Source organism: Larimichthys crocea, chromosome III (assembly GCF_000972845.2).
Source record: "Larimichthys crocea isolate SSNF chromosome III, L_crocea_2.0, whole genome shotgun sequence".
NCBI lineage: Eukaryota > Metazoa > Chordata > Actinopteri > Sciaenidae > Larimichthys > Larimichthys crocea.
Window position 1 is genome coordinate 41,186,335 of NC_040013.1, and position 26,011 is coordinate 41,212,345.

Below are 26,011 nucleotides of genomic sequence, written 5' to 3' on the forward strand. Positions count from 1 at the left end.
ATATTTAGGATATACAGTATCATAGAATTTTGCCCGCACATAAACAATTAATAAACAATGCAATCACTCTTGTAAGTAACACACCAGGCTGGCTGTTGCCTGTGGCGCTAAATAGTGAATTAACATCATTTGAGTAATGCTCGATTTTAAAAGAATCTTTTGATTTTGAAGACATCAAAGTTCTTATTCTCGTGCGCACATGCTTTGCAGGTGTGGCTCTGTTCCACACTCCTAAATGATTTGTGGATCAATTTTGTGTTTTCCGTTGAGCTGTTGGACTTTATTCTGTTGATGAATGTAACGTGCATACTGTCAAAATGGATGACAAAGAGAAACGGATATAAACAGCAAATAAAAGACAGGATGGCTGGGAGGGGTCGTCATATGGTTCCCATCACGAAGAAAAGAAGGAGAAGAAGAGTGTTAAAATGATCCTAGAAATGATAGATGAACCGGAAGACTGATACAGAGATAGAGGGTGATACTCCACCCAATTCTTTTCAGTATCAAACATTCACTTCCTTTCGACTTGAAAAGCTCATTTTAAAACTTTGCACTTAGCTCTGTCATTGAGATTGGAGTCTGTGGTCAGTTTGTATTCATGTCACACCCCTCTGAAAGAGAATCCACCCCTTATAAAGAAAGAAAACACAGACTCTGCAATGTTGCAAACTCCATCTGCATAATTCTCCCATTTCGATGATGCATTTCATGTGCAGCCCAAACCGTATTGACTGGCATTTTTTGTATATGCAATGTTTGTTGCAAAATGAATTAAGTGTTGGTGAGCGGTGCGTAACGCAGGCATCAATAGTGCCGTCGGGAAACTTACAGATGGTGTAATTATCTCCTCATAAGGTTATTAGAGGATCAATGAAGCCTGGTGGCCTGATGGCAGAGGTGAGCAGATGAAGGATGGAAAATGGTTATGATGACCGGACTGCAGAGGTGCAGCACAGCCATGTTACTCATTGGATTAGTTCTAATGAACGTAAGAGTCTAGATGTAATGGGGGTATTACAGATGCAAAATGGTCCCAAGGAAGTGGTGGAATAATACAAATGAAAAAAAGCAAAATATATATATATATACTTAATAACAAAATAAGTAATTAAGTTCAGGAAATTAAAATGACTGTTAAAGTTTAGGAAAAAGTCAGTTTAATTGACTTCCTGCCAGGCCACATGGCAAGTCTTTCCAAACAAACCAGTTTTACAAGTGAAACTGTCCACAGTGAGTTAAAGTAAGACAAGCCCTTTTAATGTCATTTCAAACATAATGAAGAATTATAAAGTCCAGCTCTGTCAGTTCGTCAGACCACAGAACAGAACACAGCTGAATGCTGGGTCAAGTGAGGACAGCTGGCTTCAGCTGGTTCACCCAAAATCTAATTTACACACTTTTATATGTTGTTTTTTTCCTGTTAATGTCATTTTACTTCACTGTTTTATTCACCAGCAACACTTATGTATTCTGTATCTGTTCATCTTATCTGCCTAATACCTTTATTTAGACAGCTTCCATTTTTATATTTTATGTTACAAAGCATCTATCAAAACAGAATTGACAAAAGTGTCTCACAGTTATAAGCACAACATAAAAACCTTGAGAATACTCAGCATGAAGGACAAATGCACAATAAGTTCAACAATAATTGAAATAAAATACATGTTGGGTGTAAGTTGATATAAGACAATATCAATCATAGCATAGTGGTAGCAGTAGTAGTTTTGATTGTACTATTGGATGTTATACTGGCAAGATAATCTGGATCTAGTTGCAGTACAAGTAACAGTCGAAGTTGAGTAGTATTGGTAGTAATAGAAGACATAGTATGAGCAGTATGCAGTTGTAGAAGTAAAAGCAGCGGTACTGTTTTTATATTTATCTTTATTATTGCTACTATTATTCTTGTCACATAATCTCTATCATAGTAGTTGTTGCTGTAATAGGAGTACTGTACAAGTTCAAAGGTCGTAATAATATTAGGGCTGGCAATATCATTAATGGTAGTTGTAGCATTAGTAACAGTAACAGTAAATGTTATAGTGCGCTTGTCCAAGTAAATTAAAACTCACTGGGACCTTAGTAACCCCCCAGAAACAGGCTGGAGGCCCAGTTTGGGCCCTGAGCCGTAGCCATGTTTTGAGAAATTTCTGTGGTCAGAGACAGGAACAGCATGTAACTGTAACTGTACTAACGAACAGACTCCAAACAGCCTAACTAAACCCATAATTCCATTCACTGGAAGCAGGAGCTGCAGTTTGCCCTGGGCTAGCCATGCGGATCTGGCCTCAGTTAGGACATTGTGGCTGGCTTTTTTGTTTCCATCACAACAGCAAAATCTGAATTACTTTTTATTCATCAAACACAGCACACAGACAAAAAGATTGTTCTGGTGACAGATAAACATAGACATATAGAAGGCCACTTCAAAAGTTGCTTGTAGCTAAGAATGGGTGAGTTGATCCACCTGTCTGTCCATTTTTCACCATGTGTCCAGATCTGCTTGGCAGTGTTCACAAATATTTTTAGACCACTCCAGATTTCATTTGGCAAAGTTAGCCTAGTTAAACGTCACCCATTCCATGTGCTCCAGCTCATCGTGTTTTCTGGATCCTGTGACTTTCCCAAGCCAAGTCAGATATATAAGTCCGACGGTATGTTGTTATGTTGCTATAATCCATCCACAGGGAGGAGTTTTGAGCAGATGCAGAGTCACTGGTTCTTTACTTAGTTCTTTGTGGATATCTAAGCTGAGAAAGTCTTTCTGAAAACTCATTCTCTTGCATAACCTAATCATTTCTGTCTTTCTGATATTTGTCTACAGTAAACGTCCCAGGCACGGTGGTGGAAGCCATGACCAGGCAAGAGTCCCTCCAATCCTTCAGCAAGAACGGCAAACCCTCTTCCTCGTCTTCCTCCTCTTCCACCCCCTCCACCGCTCTCATGCGCTCTATGGTCTTTCCTCACTCCCCCTGCCCTAGGAATTTCTCTCTGTTGGACAAGGTTGGGGTCGGGATTCAGTCGGATTCCAGTTTTGGCCAGTTGGGGTCAAAGAACCAGCGAGTCCTGGCGAGCCCAACCTCCACCAGCCAGCTGAGCAGTGATTTCAGTGACTGGCACCTGTGGAAGTGTGGCCAGTGCTTCAAGACCTTCACCCAGAGGATCCTGCTGCAGATGCATGTCTGTCCGCAGAATCCAGACAGGTAAGACAGCATCTTTTAACATTTCTATCTCTGTATGAATCTTAATGCTGGATGAACCCACTACATAAAATATCACAGCCAGAAAATATTACACAGTCACAGATACTCGAATGTTGACCAATTCATCCAAAGTCCAATCTCCCTTAATAATTGTTAGTAGGTCAGACAAGCTTAACCAAAAGACACCGTATGACACAGCATTTATTAGATTGTTTTCAGGGTCAGGTAATACAGCTTCAAGAAGCCATCAGCAAGGACAACAGTATGTGATGGAATGACATGTTCTCAATATTAACACAATTAACATTAATTGAGGCTCATTTGGGCCTCAACAAAAAAAGCTCCTCAAACATAAAAAGTTTTATGTTCTTTTCAACATGGACGAGTTTCTAAGTACAGAAAGGGGAAAGCCAAGGTTCCATTGGGTGGAATGGATTAGATGAATTGTTGAAGAAGATGCTAAAGTGTCCTCTCCGTTGTGAGTTCCCAAAAACTCGAATTCTTTGCTTCTACCAAAGTCAACATCTTTTGTCATCAACGATTTCTCTAAGGAGCTCATCCACTTGTGTTGTAGTCAGACTATTCCCATATGAGTCCAAAACTCAATACATTGAATCATATTCAACTTTTGGGCCCCATATTGCAAATTGTTGTGTACAAAACTTTAGGATTATGACACACAAGCTGCTTGTGAAGGTTGATGGACAATTCATTTATCTTTTGAGCTTTAAAATAATGATCACTTTAACATTTGTACTCTTAAGAAACCATTATGGACAAATATAATGTCTGACAATGGTAGCCATTGCCACAGTCCAGAGCAGAGGCGGTCCTGGCTACATTTACGCCCTGGGCGAACTACCCACTTGTTGTGTTGCAAACACAAACCAGACTAGGTTGCCAATGGAAATTAGTTGCATGACATGATGTCAATTCTAATAGTTGCTAGTTCAGCAAAACTAAATACGACCAAATACAGTCTGCCCGTTTCTCCTCTTCTTCTTTTCTTTGTTTTCTAAACTGGGCACCTGATGGCTTCTTTGGTTTTTTACTTTGGTCCATGATGAAAACTCGACATCACTAACCACTATACCTTTACCAACACCGTCAGTTCGCCGTCACGAGGTCACGTAGATGAGTGAACCGATTTTTTTATTTTTTTTATTTTTCATTTTTCACATAACCCAATTAATTACATGTAGGTATACGGGTCTATGTTAATTCTAGGAATGAAATACAATTTATTTGGAAGCAGTTTGTGTTGTGTGGCCTGCTGCCTGGGATCAGTCTATCCCTCACCCCCCCCCACCTTGCCTCTTCTGACACACACACAACCTGTATGACTCTCAGCAGTAAGTTGACGTGACAATGAGGGTGCCCACTTCACTAACTTGACGTGGAAATGAGCGGTATAGTTTTTGTTTTTTTTCAAGGCGCTCGTGTGCCCTCACATAGATTGCGCCCTGGTTGGTCGCCCACATTGCAAAAACCGGCCCTGGTCCAGAGATTCCCAACTAGTAAATTTAATGAAGAGTCAAACTAATTTACTGCTAATTGCTTTAAAGGGAATAAAATTAGACGTTTCAATCGGTTTCTCCCTGGATAAGAGAGCAAAAATGACACTTTTTGCAACTTATCCTGTATCTTAATAAAGCCTGTATTACTCACACAATGAACATGACACAGCATCTGAGTTTTTAAAATCTGTTGTTGCAGTTTTTCAGCGGAAGCCAGCAAACCAGACACTTACTTGTAATTTATTACTTTGGTTGTCTCATCATCACACCGTTTGTGTGTGACAGAAAGTGGGAGTATTTGGGTAAGACTGAAGAGAGTGTAAAAGTGTTTGAGTGTTTATAACATCTGCCAACTTAATTATATACAGCATGGATGGAAGAAGGAGGGAAGAAGAGGAGATGTGATGTGTGTGAGTGTGTGTGTGTTGGGGGGACGGAGGATGTATTGGAAATTTTTTGCTTAGCTTTATTTTTTGCGGGGAGAGTCAGAGTGGCGTATAAATCAGTGCTGTGCGTCAGTGAGAAATACCTCGCCTTACGGTGACGGGGCCAGGAAAACAGATGCCACTTATTCAATAAACTAATACTCATAGGGAAGAAAAATGTGGGCTGGATATGGAGGAGGGAGGGAGGGTCGATGTGGAGCTGCCTGTCAATTGGAAGGTTTTATGGGACAGAGGAGCAGATAAAATTCAGCTGAACAAGCCAAACAGACCTGAGTCCTGGAGCTCCGGGGCCCCACTAAACCTCGCATTCACACACGTGGACCAGTATACCCATCACAGCGTCACTCTGCTCATAGAAAAAAGGGCACACCTCATGTCAGAGCATCACATTTTATTTTTCTGCTCCGTCATAGTACACAGCAACAGAATCTGACAGGATGGCAAGCAGGAAAATATTGCAAACCTGTAGAGTTTTGCAGACTCAACTCAACTCAGGAATTCAACAATCACAGCTCCCCTGAGCCTAAGCAGCAGGTACTTTGGGTCTTGTAACAGGTTTTAGTTGTCCTTTACAGGGGTTGTGGCAGTCCTTGCAGTGGTTCTTGTGGTCTTTCAGGAGTAATTGAGGGTATTCTATCTATGTTTAAGATAGTCGTTATGGTCATTGAGAAGGCTCTAGGAGTCCTTTGGGTGGATTTTATCGTCACTGTTGTGTTTCTAGGTTTTCTTCAGGTGGTTCTTGTCCTCCTTAAAATGGTTAGGGTTCTTTTCTATGGTTGAACACACTTGCACTGCATACTGACACCCTTTATGTTGGTTTTTATTTTGATTAGTCACCATTGTGTATTATCTATGATGAGACAGTTTCCAGTGTTTAGACATTAAAGTAGTATGGCTGCGCTTTGTGGAGTCTGGCTTTTCCACCATTTGCCTGTCTCTCTTTCCCTTCTTGATTTCTTAACGCCTCTCTCCCCCCCATTCTCCCTCTGCCTCTCCCTTCATACATATTTATTGATGTTTACTTGATGGGAACATTTGGAGCTGAAGACTGATGGCTCTTTATATCAGCTTTAAAAAAAACACCACACACCTCCTCTCAGCTCCATCTCTTTCAGGTTTGTTTTTTTCTGCTGAGTGTTTCTTTTTCTGAACTTTTTCGTCTTCTGTCATTTTTTCCCCCTCTGTGTCATTTCAACAAAATCCATCATCAGAGGAGCAGTTTGTTTATGCCAATGAGGCCTTGGAAGTGCTTTCGAATCAGTTTTAAACTGGTGTCAGGAGACAGGATACTGTTTAAGTTTTGTGATGGCGATGAGTGATGAATCAGTAAAAAAAAAAACATAACAGAAATGGACTGCGTTTCCACTTACAGGTTTGACATACTACAAAAGCAACGCAGTATAAACCACTGCACTGAATGAAATTAATAACCACTGCTTTTATGATTGATGTGTTTACCACACTGGTGTTTAAAAGAGTCATTAGTGCTTTTACTGAAAATGGGGGTATTTTTGCTAAGCACTTTGATCTCCAGTGTTCACAATTCAGGTCTCATTCTAGTGGCTGATGTTGTTTAGGAATACAGCATGTATGTGTATATGGATATAATCACGCTTGTATATCAAAGGCCAGAGTGTTTACAGCTGATTGAAAGTGTGTATCATCACAGAGTTGACTTTATAGAGGAATTAAAAGTTCATTTTGTCATTTGTTTTTATCATCTAGCAATGCCTTGTCAATGATTTGGCCTCAGCAAATGGTTCTTCCGTTTTTTTCCAGTGATACTTTAAACATTTAACATTCTTTATTACTAATGTAAGGTCTACAATAATCTCATGTGAGTAATGGGGTATGTTAAATGTGTAACTCTATCACTGGAAAATATGAAGAACCCAGAGCTGAGACAATTGACAAGGCAAGAAGTTTAGCCAAATATGAGCCTGAAAAAGCCACTTGGTTTTGATGTGTCAGTGAGGTTTGGATTCATTTTCATAGTGATACTTTCAATAATGAATGAGTGAATTGTCTTAACAGTTTTTATGTTTGGTATAGCTTGTGCTCTTAGAATGTGCAGAATAAATAAGCAGCATTTAGACACTGATTTAGATTTTATTGAAGTGAGCTTTTACTGAGGGACATCCAATTAAGACTTTTAGTTGAGTCCAATTAGCCTTTGGTAATTAATCTGCTTTTGTGTCAGCATTTGAAGCTTCACAAATATACATTTTGGTTCTTTGTAAGAAAAGAGTCACTTTTGCAATTACAAAATAATTGATGGAACAAACTGCACCTTTATGAAGTGTTGCCTAAAATGGTGACACATTCACAGACTGAACAACTCTACATTTTTATTTCGTTTTGAGGTAGGAAAAGCATTTTGAGTAATCAATAGCTTCTGACTGAACTGTGTCCACTATAGTTAAATAAAATACAAACCCCACTTGCTGCTCTGTGAGCAGAGAAAATTCACAGAAACAAAATTAACTCAAAATCTTTGCATGTCAGACTAAAACAAGACTTGTTTCTGAGTCTTGCTAAACAGTTGACATTCGGGAGATTTATCACCCGACAGTGAGGACATATTTGCATTTAACACTAACACAGATGTGTGTTGTCCCTGCTGGACACACAGATGTGTTGAGAAATTACTTTATTCTTTTTTCTCAGTGTGTAGCCACAGGAGTAACTAATAATGATCCATCACTGTGATGGACGGGCTTGTAGAAATTCCTTCAAAGTCTATTTGTATCTGTCATGTTTGCCACCGTAATAAAAACCTACTTTGTGTTGTGCCTGCATACCAGTGGATTTTAATGTTTCAGTAGAGGTCTGTGCATTTCACACTTTTCTGTTTCAGTTTCTTAACTTTGGTTAAACACATTATTTGTGTTCATTGAATCTATTCCTTTAGTATTAATGTTGCAGCGGTTAAAGCAAGAGCAATTTGCTGCTTGCTGGCTATTCTGTCTTGTATTTTTCTTTGATTTTACTGCCTGAAACATGTGCCTCACTGTCCTCATTTAGTTCCACGGGACTCCTAATGTGTGAAATTAACTAAAGTGGGAAACACTGCGGACGCACCGTTAAAACACTGATAACAGTGTTAAGATGGTAAGTGTCCTGTGTTCTGTGGAATACGTCAGTTGATGAAAATGTGCCCCCAAGGCTCTCTCTGTGATGACATGATATTGGCTGTTAGCTTGGTTTTTGTGGTAGGCTCATAAGATCAGTTCAACTGGTTGATGAGAGGACATTATGTGAGTTCTCTGCTTTAATAGGTTGGTCAATACAGTCAAAGAGAGAGAGAGAGAGAGAGGGAGAAAGAGACGGAAACAAAAAAGAGAGATGGATGTTGGTGGAAAAGACAGAATGAGAAGTAGATGGAAGGAGTTTTATGTGTTTGTATGAGGGTTTACCAGTGATTTTATTTGTTTGTGGATGTGCGCATGTCTGCTCACATACATACAGTATGTATGTATGTGTGTGTGTGTGTGTGTGTGTGTGTGTGTGTGTGTGTTCAGAGTGCCATTGATTGTGTATTGACGAGGCAGGAGCGGTGATTTATAGCTGCTGGTCCCTGCGGAATAATGTCTTCATACGAGGCGGACAGAGGAGTCGTCCTCACAGCGCAGTTATAACTCCATATGGATTAGACCGACTCCATACGGGTCAATCAACACGCTTCACTCTGTATTACTGCATGCTGCAAACACACACACACAGATTCACTGAGTCTGAAATTAACTTTAAAGCTAAAAACAAAAACAAAAAACCTCTAACTCTGCTAAGAATATTTTGTTTAGGTCCATGGCACATAAATGTGCTTGTCTGTGATGCTTTTTGCAGTCATTTAGTGATGAAGTGTTTTTCTTCAGTTTACTCTCTGTGATAACTAACATTTTCCATCACGGAGCAAACAGTTACAAAGTGAAACTATATTTGTTAGATTGTATATCAGTTATAACAGTGGTTTGGAGTCCAAATAGACAATGTATATATTTGATTTGATCTTTACCTTGCAGGTTATAATGAAATGTTACATTTGAATGTAAGAATGTGTTCTTACTACCTTTTGGGTGTCTGTAAAGTTGTGTTGTACATAAAATATATCTATTATTGCTTTTGTTGATTGAAAAAAACATATATAGTTAGAATTTAGTGTCAACAAAGCAGGATGAGTCAAATCAGTTTACTATAGTATCAAGAAAATGATTCTACGAAATTCATCTAACAAGTTGATTTGTGTTGGAAATAATTAACATTATCTCACAAAATGATCACTTGTATTTGTTAAGGACAGTGCTGTGACGTAGGTTGGTTAAATGTAACTCATAAGGGTTAGGTTTTAACATGTTTTGTTAAAAGACACGTTAACAAGGGCGTCATGGTGAGGGTACTCAAGGGATAAGACATGCCATGTAAACCACAACGTCCACTTGCTGGTATGAATTACTGTTTTTTCCTACAGTCAATGGACAGCAGTTTTAAAACCCTACAACATCCAAACCCCCTGCTTTCCCTGCTCATGACCGCCTCTTGACCTCTGACCTCCCTCTGATTTAATGAAAACATGTATATGTGCCAAGGAACTTCATTCCCATGTAGTTTTAATAATTGGAGCAGGGAGGAGCTGGTTGGCATGCAGTTTAGGTCTTGCACACACACATTTTGTCTCTTTCATCAGCTCATGTGTTAAAGGTGTGGACACAGCGACACGTTGACACTGACTCTGTTGTTGTTACCACATGTTGTGCTGAAAGGTGACACAAGGTTTATTGTCCTGAACCACATTTCGAAGACGTGTTGAAAATGATTAATTTTATAGATCCTGCACACACACACACACACACACACACAGGCAAGATTAAGTGGGAACAACATGGCAGCCGTTTCTACTCTCATCGCCCGTCCAAACCAAGCAATATTAGTTTGCCTGTGAACCAAATCGAAGCTCCAATTTTGTGTTTTTGCTAGGCTGTCGCAATGTTGACTTGAACATATGTGGCTGTCTGTGTTGTCGACAGACTGTAACACCGTCAGACTGAATAACTGTGTGATGCTAACAGGCACCAAGAGAGATGCTGCTCTGTTAGCTGCACAGGACAACTGCTCAAGAGGAACACGTTTGTTTGTAGTGAAGATTAGAAACAAAACAGAAAAGAGTTTTAAACTCTGCTTCTTTCTCCTGTTTGAAATCGTACATTTGCAATGGACTCGGTTGGTCGGACAAATCAAGACATTTGAACATGTCACCGTGTGCTCTAGGAAATCATAATTAAATTACATTTTTGACTATTTTGACATTTTACAACCAATAAATATTTGCATCGTATTGCATTTTTAACCTGTATCTCCTCTTTTGTTGTGTGTTTGAAATAGTTTTAAAAAGCAGTGCCTGCAGTGTGGTTGTGATGCTTTTGCTTTACCTGGAAGTCTGGTTTGAGTGACAGATCCATGAGTTTAAGGGCAACAGAACATTTCTATTACTTTCTCAGGTAAACTGTAGAATTAGACTTCTCGCACTGTTGTGAAGTAATACTCCAGGAATATGTGCTTGTTTGTATTTGATCCAAATGAAAGGTTCTATTTTCCTGGATGGTTCTTGCTGTGCACAGTAATACCATTGAAATTAATAAAGGGACTGCTTTTTTACACACAGTGCTAATCATATGAGCTCAGGTCTTGCTTGTCTGTCATGGTTACAGTTAGAATTAGGGTTTAACATCAATGAATTAGACTTACTGTGAGCTGCATGTTGTACGAAACTCATGGACAAATAACCAAAACCATGTGGGTGGTAATTCATGCATATGTGTGATTGTGTGCAGAAGTTTGCAGATTTTATTCATTTGTGCAGCATATTTGCATGTGCCTGTGTGTGCATATTTAGGTTGCATATGCACATATTTGTATGTGTGTGTGTGTGTGTGTGTGTATGTGTGAGCGCGTGTGTGATGGAGGTGTTTATGCTTCACCTCCTCCTCCGTCTCTTTCCACTGTAATAAACAATAACCGGGCATTAATCTCTCGGCCTGCTGCCTTAATAAATAATATCCACACATTCATCAACTTAAACTATTCACAATCAATGCAGCTCTTCATAGAAAACCCACCTAATAAATAGTGGTGCGGCCCACTGAGGCGTGAACTTATAGACCAGCCGGCTGATAAATGAACCGACCCCCACGGCGAGACGCCTTTTATGTGGAAAACTGCAAGTGAGAATTTTTCGATTTTATATTACACTATTTTACTCTTATTACTTTCCTCTGTGCGTGCGTGCAAGTGTGTGTGTTCTGTCTACATCCTCTCAGGGTACAGTAGGTGTTTGTGATTTATTGGAGCGATGAATATGTTGGTCTATTTGTTTTATTCTAGTTCTGGGGTGTTTACCTATTTGTAAGGTACTGATGTCAGAGTTTTGTCTTATTGGTTTCAGAATAAGAATCACTTTATTTTCTGACTAAAGGAAGCAGATGGGTATTTGTCCCAGTCGCACTGCTGGAGAGACATTTTAACTAACACAGTAATACAGAACACAGTGATAAACAAGGCACAGGTATGTGTGTATGTCTCAGAGGGATACAAGCACAGTACATAATATATGGAGAAAGACATTCCTACCTACACTGTGTGGAATACGGTGATTAGAGCTGCATATATGAATGTGATGTTAAAATTATTGAGGATTTTATTGTTGTTGTTGCTGTTTAGGGGTAAAATCAACATATGTACGGTGAATAGAACATTAGAAACAAAAAGAAAAGAGTTTCCGTCATCCCTCTGAGACAAAATCTTTGAAACCGAATTCAGTTTTGTGGAATTTGAAAAATGAAACAGATTAATGCAGTCAGTCATGTAAGTTTGAATAAAGTAAGATCAAGGACAAGTCTAAAATGCTGCTAGTTGGGGAACATTTTTTGGAATAGTATGTGAGCATACTGTACTATGTAATAGTTTCGGTCTCTATAAGTGTGGATGTTCAGCCTTTAAAAGGATCCACCTTCATGATTCTCATCTTTCTTTTAATGCCTGATTTAGGAAGTGATTAGCAACCAATAGAATAATCTGTCTCTAAGCATTTGAGTTGAGAAAGAAACTGAATTTTTTCATTCTTAAAATTGTTACCTCTTTGGATAGTATTTTGATTAAGAAAAAGGAAATACTTATTTTATTTGTAAAAGGGACAGAAGCAGGAAAAATGATGGAAAACAGAGAGGGGATGCAAGATATGAGCAGAGACTGTGATCACACTGAAAGTGTCCTGTAAGTTAAAACAAAATAACAAGATAATGATAGCAGGAGACTGTGTGTTCAGCTCAATAAATAGAAACAGTGTAAGATTAGATCTGCTGCTGCATGGAAGCAGGACACTCTATTAGCAGACACACAGCTATTGTTTGGCTGTTTGTTTCAGTCTGATTCAGTCCCACTGTGAGCTCCCATTTGGGCCGAGCACACACACACACACACACACATTCTCTTTATATCTATCTATATCTTAGTTTTGGTTCTGTTACTGTCTCTATCTCACTCTCTCTAACTACACAAACACACACACACACACACACACACACACACACGCACACACAGATACACAGTGATAGATGGTCCAGTCATGATCTCAGCCTGCATTGTTGATGAGGGTCATGCTGCCATGGTTACCGGAGCAGTGTCCGACTCCCCCTGCCCTGTGTGTGTGTGTGTGTGTGTGTGTAGGCTATCTGTGTTTGTAGACCTTTATCTAGTTCTATGTCTTAATGTGTGTTTGTGCCCTGTATGTGTTTTTTGTGTTATATTTATTTGTGTTATTAGCTGTGTTTGTATGTCGACATGTCTTCCTGTTTATGTATGTGTGTCTTTTCGTTTGCATTCTGTATGTTTGTGTGGTCATTTGAATGTTTTATTTGTCTGTAAAGTCAACCCTATGAAGTCTCCCGGGCTTCATAATCTAGAGAACACAATACACTATATCCTAACATCCTCACTTTGAAAAGGACAAAACTCAAAAAAGTTGAGAAAGAGAACAACATCAGTCTGAATAAAGAAAAATGTTTCATCTGCAAAAAGTTCAAGGAATGAATAACTTCTTTTTTTTTTCTTGACATTTCTGTGTCGTACCATTGAAGTGGGTCATTCCCACAAGATAATAACACATATAAATTTCAGTAGTTCAGTCATGTTCCAATGAAAAACAGTTGCATACCATATTACAATGCATGACCCAGAACAAAAGAAAATAACATAAAACATATTTTACACAAACAGCAAAGATACATAAAATACCAAAGCTACCATATATTTGTTTTGTAAAGATTATCTGACAAAGTGTGCACTTCAGTCAATATTTTAGTCTCCCAACTAAAGTAATCACAATCTATGTTTAATTGTCTTGATTAACAGAGATTAAAAAAAAAAGAAACGGAGCAATTTTACATCAAGCATCTTCAAGAACTTCCAGATTTCACCAAATCATAACAGCAGCTGTGCTCCACAGGAGCTGGACAGACTGCACATACACACTGGCCTTATTTTCTCACCTGTTTCTCTCTCAGACCATACCAGTGTGGCCACTGCTCCCAGTCCTTCTCTCAGCCGTCAGATCTGAGGAACCACGTGGTGACACACTCAAGCGACCGACCCTTCAAATGTGGATACTGCGGCCGTGCGTTCGCTGGTGCCACAACACTCAACAACCACATTCGCACGCATACAGGGGAGAAGCCGTTCAAGTAAGTAACAGTGAGTACCCCCCAACCCACCTTGTGCTCCCTCCAGCCTGCTCTAGACTTCAGCTGGCCTGACCAGTTTCACTTACAAATGACACCTAGCTAACACCTACTGACATTCTCTTTAACCCTCTACTGACACCCTCATTACTACTTCATGAATCCCAAGCTATCACCTGCTGGCATCCTACTAAGGTTTTTCTAAAACCCAAACAACCACGCAATTTTATTTTACTGAATACAACCAAGCTACCATGACTCTCCTACATCGTAGAACTGAGTCACTTACTGTAGGCAACAAGCTTACAGGTGTGAGGTCCACTGATTTTTCATTGCACTATGGCTATGATGATTTTAGAAAATTGCTATCAGATCTTATCTTTGCAGCTCTGACTAGGCTTGGCTAATATAACATTTTTCATACTGGTTTGATTTTAACCCAAAGACTGGACTGATAATACTGAATTTCACTAGCTACTCCCATAGAGGTAGGGAGCCATGGATTTTACAAAAATTTCCACAACACAATCCTGCAAACGTTTCACAATAAAAGCTTTGTTAATAAAATAAAGGGTTTCTGTTCAATGAAAATTAGAAAAAGTAAGAAACTGAAACTGAACACTTATACTTCTGCTACATTACTGACTGTGCTATCTAAAAAGCTACCTTCCTAATGTTGCAAACAAGCATGGGTGACATTACAGTTATCAGGGAGTTATATAAGGGTTATATTTAGGGATGCACCGAAAATTCGGCCACCGAAAATTTTCGGCCGAAAATGGCCCAAAAGTGCATTTCGGCTTTAGGTGAAGTGGCCGAATAGTGGCGTGACGCAATTGACGCAATAAAACAACGTGCGCGGTGATCTGGCCACGGTTGCTGATTCTTTTCTCATTCACACACAATAAATCCACGATGCAGGGTATAGGAAAAACACAGGCAAGAAATACATCATACACTGCTCTTTAGCGAAGCTGTATACTTCTCGCTATATTACAGCGTCTCACACATGCGAGGTGCGTTCATTGACCGTCGGAATGACTTTGATGCGTTCATGAACGTGGGAAAAATGGAAATTCACCGGAAATATAATAAAACTAAATAGTATTTCTTTCAAGAACAAATGAACAGTGATGAAAACAACATGGGCTTTCTAACAGTATAAATGAAATAATAATTGTACTAACTGGAATTCTATTAGAATATTTGAAGAATATTTACTTTCTTTGAAAAAACATGTCTACAAATTTATTCTAGGCTATTTATGCAATAGTAAAAAAATTGTGAAAAATTTAACAACCGCATTTCTTATTCGGTTTCGGTATTCGGCCAACCATTTCATTTTTATTCGGTTTCGGTTTCAGCCGAAACTTTTCATTTCGGTGCATCCCTAGTTATATTGAAAAGGAAAAATGATAAGTCATTGTTAATTAACTTTCCAGCAATGTATTTCACATACTAGCAACTTACTGTGAAGACTCGTCTGCTCAGCTGTGATGCTACACTGCAAAGAACAAATAAGCATATGTTTACAAATGTCAAACTAGTCCTCTAAAACTGTCATCACTATAACTGTTTACACAGAAGCAACTAAAGTCATGTAGCTAAACTGAAATCTCTTATACTATTCAAAAGGTGTTAAGATTTGCACATCTGTCCATCCGTTCATCACAAGCACTTACAAGCATCAGATTCTGGTGAATTTAGTTATAGATGTGATAAAAGTTTTGTCTGAATTTCTGCCAGAATGCACCAACAGTAAATTTTAACAACAGTTAATGGAGACTTCTTGATATGTGTCTCTGAGCGTAATCTCACCAGAAAAGGGATTGATTTTTTTTATTTTGTTACATGGAGAAAAATTTTAAATTGTTTAATGCAAGTGTTGTGAGTCTTTTGGGAAATGTAAATACAGTTTTGAATTCTTTTGCATTTTATTTTAGTTCCATGTTTCTTCTCAGCGTTTTGGTTCTACAACTCAAAAGAGATGGTGAGCTTTGGGGTATGTGTTGTTATAGCTCTTTTCCATTATTTATGATCCCTCTGTGGACGTGTGACTATTTTGTTACATCTTCTGTGATGGCTGCTGTGACCTCTGACCTTTTTCTCCTTACCAATGACTTCCTATGATGTTATCCATCGAGAAAAAGATCTGCTTGTTCTTGTATTTTGCTCTTTGTAAATCACTATGGATGAGGGAATCAGTGAAAATGCACACATGTTGTTCAGTGTAAATACAGAAGCAGCTCGATCACAGCAGTTAGCCTGGTAATGAATCTCTGCACACTGAGACTGCTCATTTCCATTTTTTACTCGGTGAAGACTGAAATAATTAGAGGGCAAGCCACACTGCAATTAGGGGTTTCTGGAAGCTGCTGTTGTCATGCTGTCATCCCATCAGTGGTGGAGGACAATAAAGATTCCCCCAATGGACACAGAGGTCAGCATTTAGAGAAAGGACAGGAGGGGACAGAAGGGAAAGGGCAAAAGAGTAAGAGATATAATAGAGAATGAATAAAGCAAAATAAGGGATTTGAGTTGTGGGAAATCTAGAGGACACCTATCAGGGGAAAGCTGGGGGGAAACAAATTAATGTTCTTAATAAGCAATCAGAGAAATCCGAACTTGTCATTGACGGAGAGTGAAAGGGCGAGAAGAACAAGTGAGAAAATGAGAGAGTGGAAGAGCGTGCAGGAACAAGAGATCACGTTGTAAAAAGTGAAACAACAAGCTCCGGCGAGAAATCCGGTTAAAGCAAATCAGCGTTCTTAATAAGCAATCGGAGGAAACCCCGAACCTTTTCATCAGCACTTCAGAGTCTCGGTGGAGGCAGAGCGGGACAAAGACAATCATGGACGGGCGTCAGAAATCTTTAGCAGATCGATGGCCTCTGGGAGTTATCTCCTTTTGGACGATGCAGCGAATAGATTAAAGCTGCCACTGTCACTTTGTCAGGAGGAAAACGCTCAACTTTATTTTCCCGCTGAGGAGACGGAGGCAGGGATTCTGTGTGGTCGGCAGCTTTTCAGCACTGATACTCGCTGGACTGTGGAGCTTGTCAAACTGCTGCTGTTTTCTCTGCTCTTCTGTTTTTCTATTGTATTCTATTCAGTCTCTCAAAGTAAAGCAACAGCAACATCGCAACTGTAAATGTTTTCCTGAGGACTGAAGAGAGCAAAAGAGAAATGTTTATGTGATGCCTGCTAGATTTTCTTCCAGTTCTTTTAGGTCAGAGTTAAGTTGTAAGCATTTTCTTTTTTTGCTTTTCTATGCTCTGTTTAGTTTTATTCCACATCTGCTAGTCTGTATGACTGAAGTACTCGAGAATCCTGTCAGAATAAAACCCTGTGCAATAAAAAGTCTGTGCAAACGTCAGCCCAAAAAAGAGTTTAACTACATAGCATATTTACATATTTAGAAGCACATGGACCAGGGAAAAATTATCAAATCTGAGCAAGTTGACAAAGTCTGGCAAGCTAAGCACTCTGAAAGGCTCCTGGTGGGGTTTGAAGTCACATAGAAAATGGACAAAAACACTCGGCCGTGATGTGACAGAGACACACGCCCAGTGGGTTTTGGTGTAAAAGCTGTGTATGACTGTGGGTTCATCACTATCAAAAAAAAAATTATAGAATAATTAAGTTGCACGTTCATCACAAACACTTACAAGCATCAGATTCTGGTTAGAATTGAATAGTTAGAGATGTGATCAAAGTTTTATCTGAATTTCTGCCAGAATGCACCAACAGTAAATTTCAGCAACTGTTAATGGAGACTTCTTGATATGTGTCTCTGCCTCTTCCTGATCCCATCAGTCCTACCAATCTGTGACTGAACACAAGCTGAACTTGTTTACTTCCCATTCCGTTGCTTTTTAAAGGAAAGATTAAGATAAGAGTGAAGCTGAAACTTCACTGATCCTTGAGAGAAAGTGATTAAAGCTACCTCTGTCATTTTCTCAGGACAAAGTGCTCAATGTTATTTTTCCCTGCTGAGAAAAGAAGGAGGCAGTCGGTAACAGACGCTGGCCGGTCGATTGCCAGCGGAGTGCAGCCACCTTGCTGCTCTTTGTTCTGCAGGACAACCGTCTTCATGTCTGTCCTGGTGGCTAAGTCTCTGTGACAGAGAAGCTTCAGAGGAGCTTTGATGTTGGCAGATGTTGTGGTTTTGTAGACTTACAGACAAATTTGAACAGGAGGGACCACCTTGGGGGCAGTTTAGTTCAGTCAGAGGTCTGTTTTGTTTTTCTTGTGCTGTAAGAAAATGTACAAAATGAGAAGGACTCAAATGAAAGATCAATCTGCTACAAGTCTTCTCAGAATAAATACTGCTGTTTACAATACTGCATGATGCCTGACACATTTATTTAAAGTTCCCATGAAATGGACAAAACGGAGTGCTATTTGCTTCCACATATTTATTAGTTTCCTGTACAAACAGGAAGATGGGGAGGGACTTGTCATGGATATTGATTGCAGTTTGCAGTAGCTAACAGAAAACAAAAAAACTGAGTGTGTGCATTGCATGTAGTGCTAGAAACTAGTGTCAGCATCTAGCATCTTCCAGTGAACATGGACAAACCTGCAACCAAACACAATCTCTGAAACCAGCATTGTTGCGAGTTTGACTGGGAATGAAGTTGACTAACAAGGTAGTTGTCTTGCTGGCTTTGGCCATTTAGTGGTTCGCTACTTAGCAATCTTACCATCAGGAAAGTCCCCAAATCACCTCAGTGCCTTTTGGTCTTAGATGCTACTTTAGGAAGTAGTTAGGCTAAAGCTATTTGTCCATTAGAAAACTCAAATCCAAGAGAGTTGAAGTTAAGCAGCCAGAGGACATCAGAGAAAGTCTGAAAATATATTCTCTATAAAATATTTACCAAATTCAGAATATCTAATTTCACAGTTAAATGATTGCTATAGCTATTGTAGTATTGGGTGCATGTTTAAATGGATTTTGAAGTAACTTGTTTTATTTGAACATTTACTGTACGACAACAAAACAAACACTAAAGTACTGCACGTGTGTATATCACATGCACGTGTGAATATCACATGCATTGTTGCATTTGGTGTGATATTCCTTCATTGTGATGAACATTGGCAGTTTCAGTTCTGTTCTTAGACTTAAATATCTTGAATATAAGGTTGCACATATGTGGGAGATGATGTCTGGACAAAATTATCATCCAAATCATTATATATAAAAGAAATCACATTTGTTTACTACAGAAAGTCACCATTAACCAGGTTACTAAATTGGAAACATTCTGATTGTTGGTTTACAATGGGTTTGAGATTTAAAGAGCAAAAACTCAAGTTAAAGACCTTCCAATTTCCATTGTTCAGTCCACACTGGGCTGAGCTTCAATACAAAAAAAAAAAAATGTCTTTCTCCTTCCTTATCTTACACTCCCCTCCCTCCCCCTGCTCCTATCTATCTAACAGCATGTTAGTCTTGTTTCAGGGCTGCTAAGTCCAATACCTCAACACAGCTTTCTCTTTGAAGAGCCCCCCTCCTGCACACACACACATGGCCTTGATCCAGCACACACACACACACACATTAATGTACATTTAACTGCCCCCTAACCCCCTCCAGCTCAGACTAAAAGCTCCCTCTCTTCTCCCTTTCTATTGAAAGTGACAGTGACGCTGCTTTATCGGGCCTGGACATGTCTGTGTGTGTGTGTGTTAAAGTGTGTGTGAGATGGGAATACCCTCCCCGCCTACTAGATAGATTATTGACAGGTGGACCTTGTGTGTGCATGTGTGTGTGTCTAATTTGTCGGTCAGGTTGTGAAGATCAGGGCAACAATTACAGCTTGCTGCTCCGCTGGGCCTCACACACACTTTATACTGTCACTGGATATTAGAGTTAACAGGGAGGTGTGTGTATGTGTTTGTGTGTTGACAGATCTGTAGGTTGTGTCTGTGCTGTTTAAAGTCTTGTTCTTTTTTTTCTTCAACAGTGTTGTTGTGTTTTTCTGATCTTCTCTACATGCAAACTCTACTCACTGTCTATTAACCATCTTTTTTTATGTGTGTTTCTCTTTCTGTACGTGTTTGTGTGTGTGTGTGTGTGTGTGTGTGTGACAGGTGTGAGCGTTGCGACCGCAGTTTCACACAGGCCACTCAGCTCAGCCGCCATCAGCGACTTCCCAACGAGTGTAAACCAGTGAACGAGAGCAGCGAGTCCATCGAGGTGGATTAACCCACAAACTGAAAAATACTGACTGACGCTACATCCACATTAAGGCAGCAAAATCTGAAAACGCATCTTTTTCCCTCGATTTTGGCCCGTCATCCACACTAAGACGCCTTTTTTTTCCTCATGACAACAGCAAGAAGAAGACAACAGGAAGAAAACATGGCTTTACAGGTTTTGTGTGTTGATTCAGGGATTTTAATTCCCCATCCGCTATAATATGCCTGAAGTAATTACAGATATACTTAATAAGTACACGACATATAGTCAGTTGGAGATATTAACTTCACTAAGCATGACAGGCTTTAAAAATTGCTTTATGTCACCTTTTAGTGTGAAAGATGAAAACTGAGCCATTGGAAAACTTTGACAAAAGCCTGTTAGGTGATTGTCATGAGGTGCACGGCAGTAAAAATTAAGAAGACAACTTTCTGTCACCTCTAACTCACTCTGTGATTGCTCATTTCAAATGTCAATATTGCCCATCTCAGGGTGCAGGTTTTATCATTAAGCTGCATATATTGATCATCAGGAAATACTGATTTAGTCGCCTCAATAGCGGGTAAACATGTAGCATTTATGAGCCAGAATCCAATCACTGTTTTATACTTGTTTGGTTGTCTGACAGAATCATAGGATGGTCTGTATTGGAGCACATTATAATCCCACTGCTGAACACACATTAGCTGTAATTAATAGTTTTGTTGTTTGCTGACCGACAGAGAAGCTGTTGTCCTGGAGTTTCAGTGTGGACAGAGATCTTTACAATAAATCTGAAAATTGACGTTTTTCTTGAAGAGCGTTTTCAGATTTAGCCATGTGTAGTGTGGACGTAGTCCGACGGTTTACAGCTTTGACCTAACTGACTGACTAAGAGACACAACAGCCACATTCATCCTGCTGGAGAGAATCCTGATTCAACCAAACCAAAGATCCTTTTTTTTTTTCCAGCAGAGAGGAACTTTCAAATGAAGGAGGGCCGGACTAATAAACTTACATTTTTTTGGACAAGGATATTTATTGGAGACTTTTGGGAAATCCCGTCAGGTTTCCCTCCAAAGAAAACTCTTTCTTGAAACCGGGACAAAAACAATGAAATACCAAAAAATTCAGACTGATGTTCTGTCTGTAGCTTTACTTCTCGGTTTCTTTTTTTTTTTTTTTCTTTTTGCAGCAGCGATGCCAAAGGAGGGCGCGACCAAAGTAAACAGACTGAAAATGCACAACAAGCAACAACACGAACGTCTGAGGATGACGCTTGAGTTTTACATCACAAAATGAACAAAATAAAATGACGAGGAGTATGTATTGTAAAGAAACAAAAACAAAAAAACAAAAAGAAAGGACAAAAGAAACAAATTATATTTACCTTCTTGCTCATATCATGCTTCGGGCACTTTTGTTTTGTTTGTTAAAATGTTAATAATTTAATTTTTGTAGCTCTGATGTTGGCAGATGAAAAGGCAGAGAAAGAAAGGAAATACAGATGAGATAATGGATGTGATTTCTTATAGAAATAATCCCACATAAAGAGATGTGTTAAATATAAAGCTGACACAGCGTGTGTTTAAAAATGTATTTGGGATCAGTCCTTGTTTTTTCTCATCTTGGCATTTAAAACATTTTCAGGGTGAACATTTCTTCCATTGTATTCCATCTTTTCAGTTACTTTCATTTCAGATTAATATAAAGATGACATCTGATCATCAGAGGCACAAACATCTTCAAATCCAAAAGGGCAAATGTTTCTGGTTTAAAAATGCTTTCTCATCTCTCTCATAAAGTGTCGTCTCATGAACTATATTTGCTACGTAATGCAAGTTTGAATCCATTCACAAGCAATCTCAGATGTGTAAATAGTCCTGTGTCATTCTGATACACTTTGTATTAAAATGAGTAAGGGTAAAAGCACAGTTATTTCATAAACACCAAATAGGTTTTTGTGCCTGAGAGTTTAAAAAGCTTTAATAATAATGATAATAATAATAGTAATCTGAATACTGTAATTTCCCAAAGATTAACAGTGTGAACCTAGTGGATGTAAAGCTACAGTCCAAACCAAATTCAAAGGGATGTTTCACCGCACAAAAACACCTTTACTTTTGTCACACAGGCGTCTGTAAGAGTTCCTGAACACTTTTGGTCATTGTCAGAGAGTTCAGATCAAGAATCTTAGCTATTTAATTGTTGTGACTACAAACCTGCTCACATCTCCACCTACTGTAATCATAACCTGTACTTAATATGCCACTTTAAAAGGGCCATTCTGAACAAGCTAGAGTGTCAACAAACTCGGCTGTCTTCTGGCATGCACACCAAATGTGAGCTAAATGAAACGAGCACCAAATTTCATATTCATATGTGGCTTTGCTCAGATTTGGCTGCAGCTCTTACCCCGAATTTGTGCTGACTTGTGCATACCAGTCACTGCAATGTTTGGGTACCTTGTCTGCCCGCCAATCAACATCAGTGTCTGTATGTTAACTTCAGGACATGCTGTCCTTCAGTAAGTCTGCACCACAGTTTTCATGTTTGTCGGACTATTTGACTGTTTTGTGTAAATTTTGTCCAGTGTGTAAGATTTAGGGGGCTGTATTTATAAAATATGGAATATTCTGGAATATAATCTGTAGAACTAGAAAGGACAGGGTGAGGTGAGGGGTTGCAATCAGCAACTAGATGCCACTAAATCCTTCAAACTGGTCCTGTAAGTTATGTTGTAACGCCTCACATGCAACTCTGGCAATGACTTTTAACAATTGGAACTATCTAGCAAGTTTTGAAGTTTGGTGAATGAAATTTGAAGTAACCACCATCTTGGCCTTTCATATTTTATAAAATAATCTGTCTGGTGTCATAATTTGTGTTAAGTCTCAAATTTCAATCACATAAATTAAGCCTGAAAACTAAAAAACATCTGTTTCACATTTTCACAGATGGAGTTTAATGATAGTCATAGATCATCGAGTGTTGTACTTTATTAACATGATGGTTAGATCAGTTCTGTAATGTGATAACAAAATCCTGATGTTTGTGTGGTGGTGGCGGAACTGGAGAACAGACATGTTGGAACTGAACCAACAGCTCATCAAACTCTTACAGACTTGTTTGTGTTACTAAAAGTAAAACAGTTTTGAGCCAGAGTGTGACATCCCTTTATTCAGAATGCTGAATGATCCAATGCTGTATATAGAAAAATACAAACCATGGGGTTTTTATATGATGGATCAGTGGACAAAAACACAAATGTGAATATGAACCAGAGCTCTGAGCAAATTCACTTTCTGTTCACGTGAGAGGATGGACTTGAAACATGTGACAAAAAGTCTTCAGCTGCTATTTATTTAAAATAAAACCAACCTAAATTACTGAACATAGACAACCTGGTGACATATTTGTATATTTATACAAGCTACGGGAGAGTTTGACAGTAGAAAATGTTTCAAAATCAAACTTTTCAGTTTTTATGAATACCCTGTTTTAAGTCCCCCTTTCTGATTTCACAAGGTGACAAAGACACAGCATCAGCCCATTCTCCAGAGACCAGAGTAATTCTGGGAAATGTAGGAACTCCCTGACTAAAGTAGAGCTTGCAGTAGTTTGTTTTTACTGTTCTCTCCCATTAAGAGGTACTGTGGAAATAAATAAATTTACTGTTGGCTCTTCTTTAAAAATGAAAAAAAATATTTGGTGTCAGACCACAAATTAAATATTAGAAAATAAATAAATAAATAAATAAATAACTGATATACAGCATTTATTTTCCCACAGTTGGTTGAAAATATAAAAAGACTTTCTGGACAGAAATTGAATCTTGCTCAGCCCTTCTGATGATGATAATCATTTTCTCTGTTATATGAAAAAAAAAAAAACTGTCATGCCAAACAGACAGACTCTGAATCCATTTTGACTCGATCTTGTTTGCATGATTTCTCTGACTCCTTTGCCCCGTTTTTTAAATGAATGTCAAAATGAGATCAAAAACCAAAAAGACGTTGTTCCATAGGAAATAAAGCTGAAGTCCAGTTTTGATTCTTATCAGTGATGCTCTTTGTGATTTTATTGTTCTACAGTGTTTATCCATGCAACTTTACAGAGGATGTTAAAACCAATGACAGCCGTAAAGAATGGACAGCGCCTGAGTGAGTTTCTGGAGCACCATTTTGAAGCCCAAAAAATGCAGCACTGGACGCCGCCATGTTTGACTGTACTGCTTCTTCCGCCTCCCAGCTAATCTAAATATCGGTAAAGATGTGACTCATCGGTCTTTACAGCAGTCATCAAATGACGTCTGGGTGTTTGAAATAACAGCACATCCTGTCAATCAAAGTGGCCATTATGTGCAACTTTAAGCCTTAATATCATCTGAACGGGTGAGTTAAAAAATAAAAAAATCAGACTTCTAAACATCATCTGAACCAGGATGTAAACATGTTTATTTCTGCTGTGAAGTTGGACGTTTTAATACGGGCTCACTTCTGCAGCTTGTCTCAAGTGGCCGCTCAAAAAACAGTTTTTGGCACTTCTGCATTGGCTTCGTCCTCTAATGTTTAACTAACAAACCGCTTTTAAAACAGCTTCAGTGATTTTTACCAGCTGAGATTGAAAAGCAGCGAGGTGCAGAAGAAAAATTAAAGGTTAAAGCAGGTAATATTCTGTTGTTGTTATTTTTTTTTAAACTTGAAATGAGGTGTCTGCACTTGCTCAACTCTTGCCCAGCTGTGTTTGGAGCATTTTAAAAGGGGTGTGGCTTCTTCCTGCTCATAGATCACCTGACTCACTTCAATGTGTTTGGAGCTCAAACAATTACATAAATTGCCACACAGGTTGTTTAGTGAGGTTTAGTGACTGATCAACAGCTGCCTCTACTTACTGCTAATAATTTGTCACACACACACACACACACACACACACACACACACACACACACACACACACACAGCGCTGCCTTGACCTCAGCTCAGTCAGTCTGCATATATACCAACTGGACTTTCCACTTTCCAGTCTGATTTCAGAAATTATTCCTGTGAGGATTTGAGAAATTCACCAAAACAAACACAGTCAGAGCTTTCAAACATCAATCACAGCTGTTTTTTCACCGTGGGAACCGGATCCAAACCCTGAGGCCAAACAAATGATCACACAAGCAAAAGTTTCATGTCTTTTTCTTCTCTTGCTTTTCTTTTTTTTTTCTCTCTTCCTTTTTTTGGTTAAATGTCTGAATAAGTCCAGATTTGATTACACGTAATGAGATTATGGAAGTGGTAGTTTTAATTAGAAGCAGTTAGTGAGAAAGAAGAAAAACAAACTGAGAGAAACTGCTGACTGAGAAACGAGGCTGGGGAGGGGAAAAAAAAGTTTTTAACTGTTTTGAGTTTGAGTTTTATTTATTTGAACAAGTTGAAATACAAAAAAAAAAAAAAAGACATCAAAGTAATGTGCACAAAGAGAGGGAGAAAAACCTCAGGAATGGCTGATTCATAACCTAAATAATATAAAACATTCACAATGTGAAAGACATGTCCACATTATATAACAAAGAAAAACAGAACAAGCCAGATGTATTAGTAATAATTAATAGCATAATTAGAATAATTGGTCACTTGGAAACCGGGCTGAAAAAATAATAATTGTTCATAATAGTTTGAGATAACATGACTGACATTTGACTTGAAAGTAATCAGATTACAAATAACGGAACCACAGAATGTTTCTGTAAACATAGACTAACAAAATTCAGAGGAAAAGTTACTTCAAGTCAAAACTTGCCTGACGCATCTCCATGAAGGTTGTGGTGATATCAGCTGCTATTGCCCAACAAAGCAGCGCTTCATCAGTTTCATGATAAATAATATGAACAGCAACAACAGCCTGCAAACAGTCCTAAAGAGGTTACTGCTTTT

General features: G+C 38.8%; 1 protein-coding gene across 1 annotated transcript in view; it reads left to right on the forward strand.

Moving 5' to 3' along the window:
- Positions 1 to 24,128, forward strand: part of prdm6 (PR domain containing 6) — an 81,207-nt gene extending 57,079 nt beyond the window's left edge. The window contains exons 8-10 of the mRNA XM_019276127.2: positions 2,831 to 3,209; positions 13,728 to 13,904; positions 20,000 to 24,128. Coding sequence (XP_019131672.1) covers positions 2,831 to 3,209; positions 13,728 to 13,904; positions 20,000 to 20,114 — 671 coding nt within the window. The 3' untranslated portion in view covers positions 20,115 to 24,128. The remainder of the gene's footprint in view (positions 1 to 2,830; positions 3,210 to 13,727; positions 13,905 to 19,999) is intronic.
- Positions 24,129 to 26,011: the final 1,883 nt, after the last annotated feature.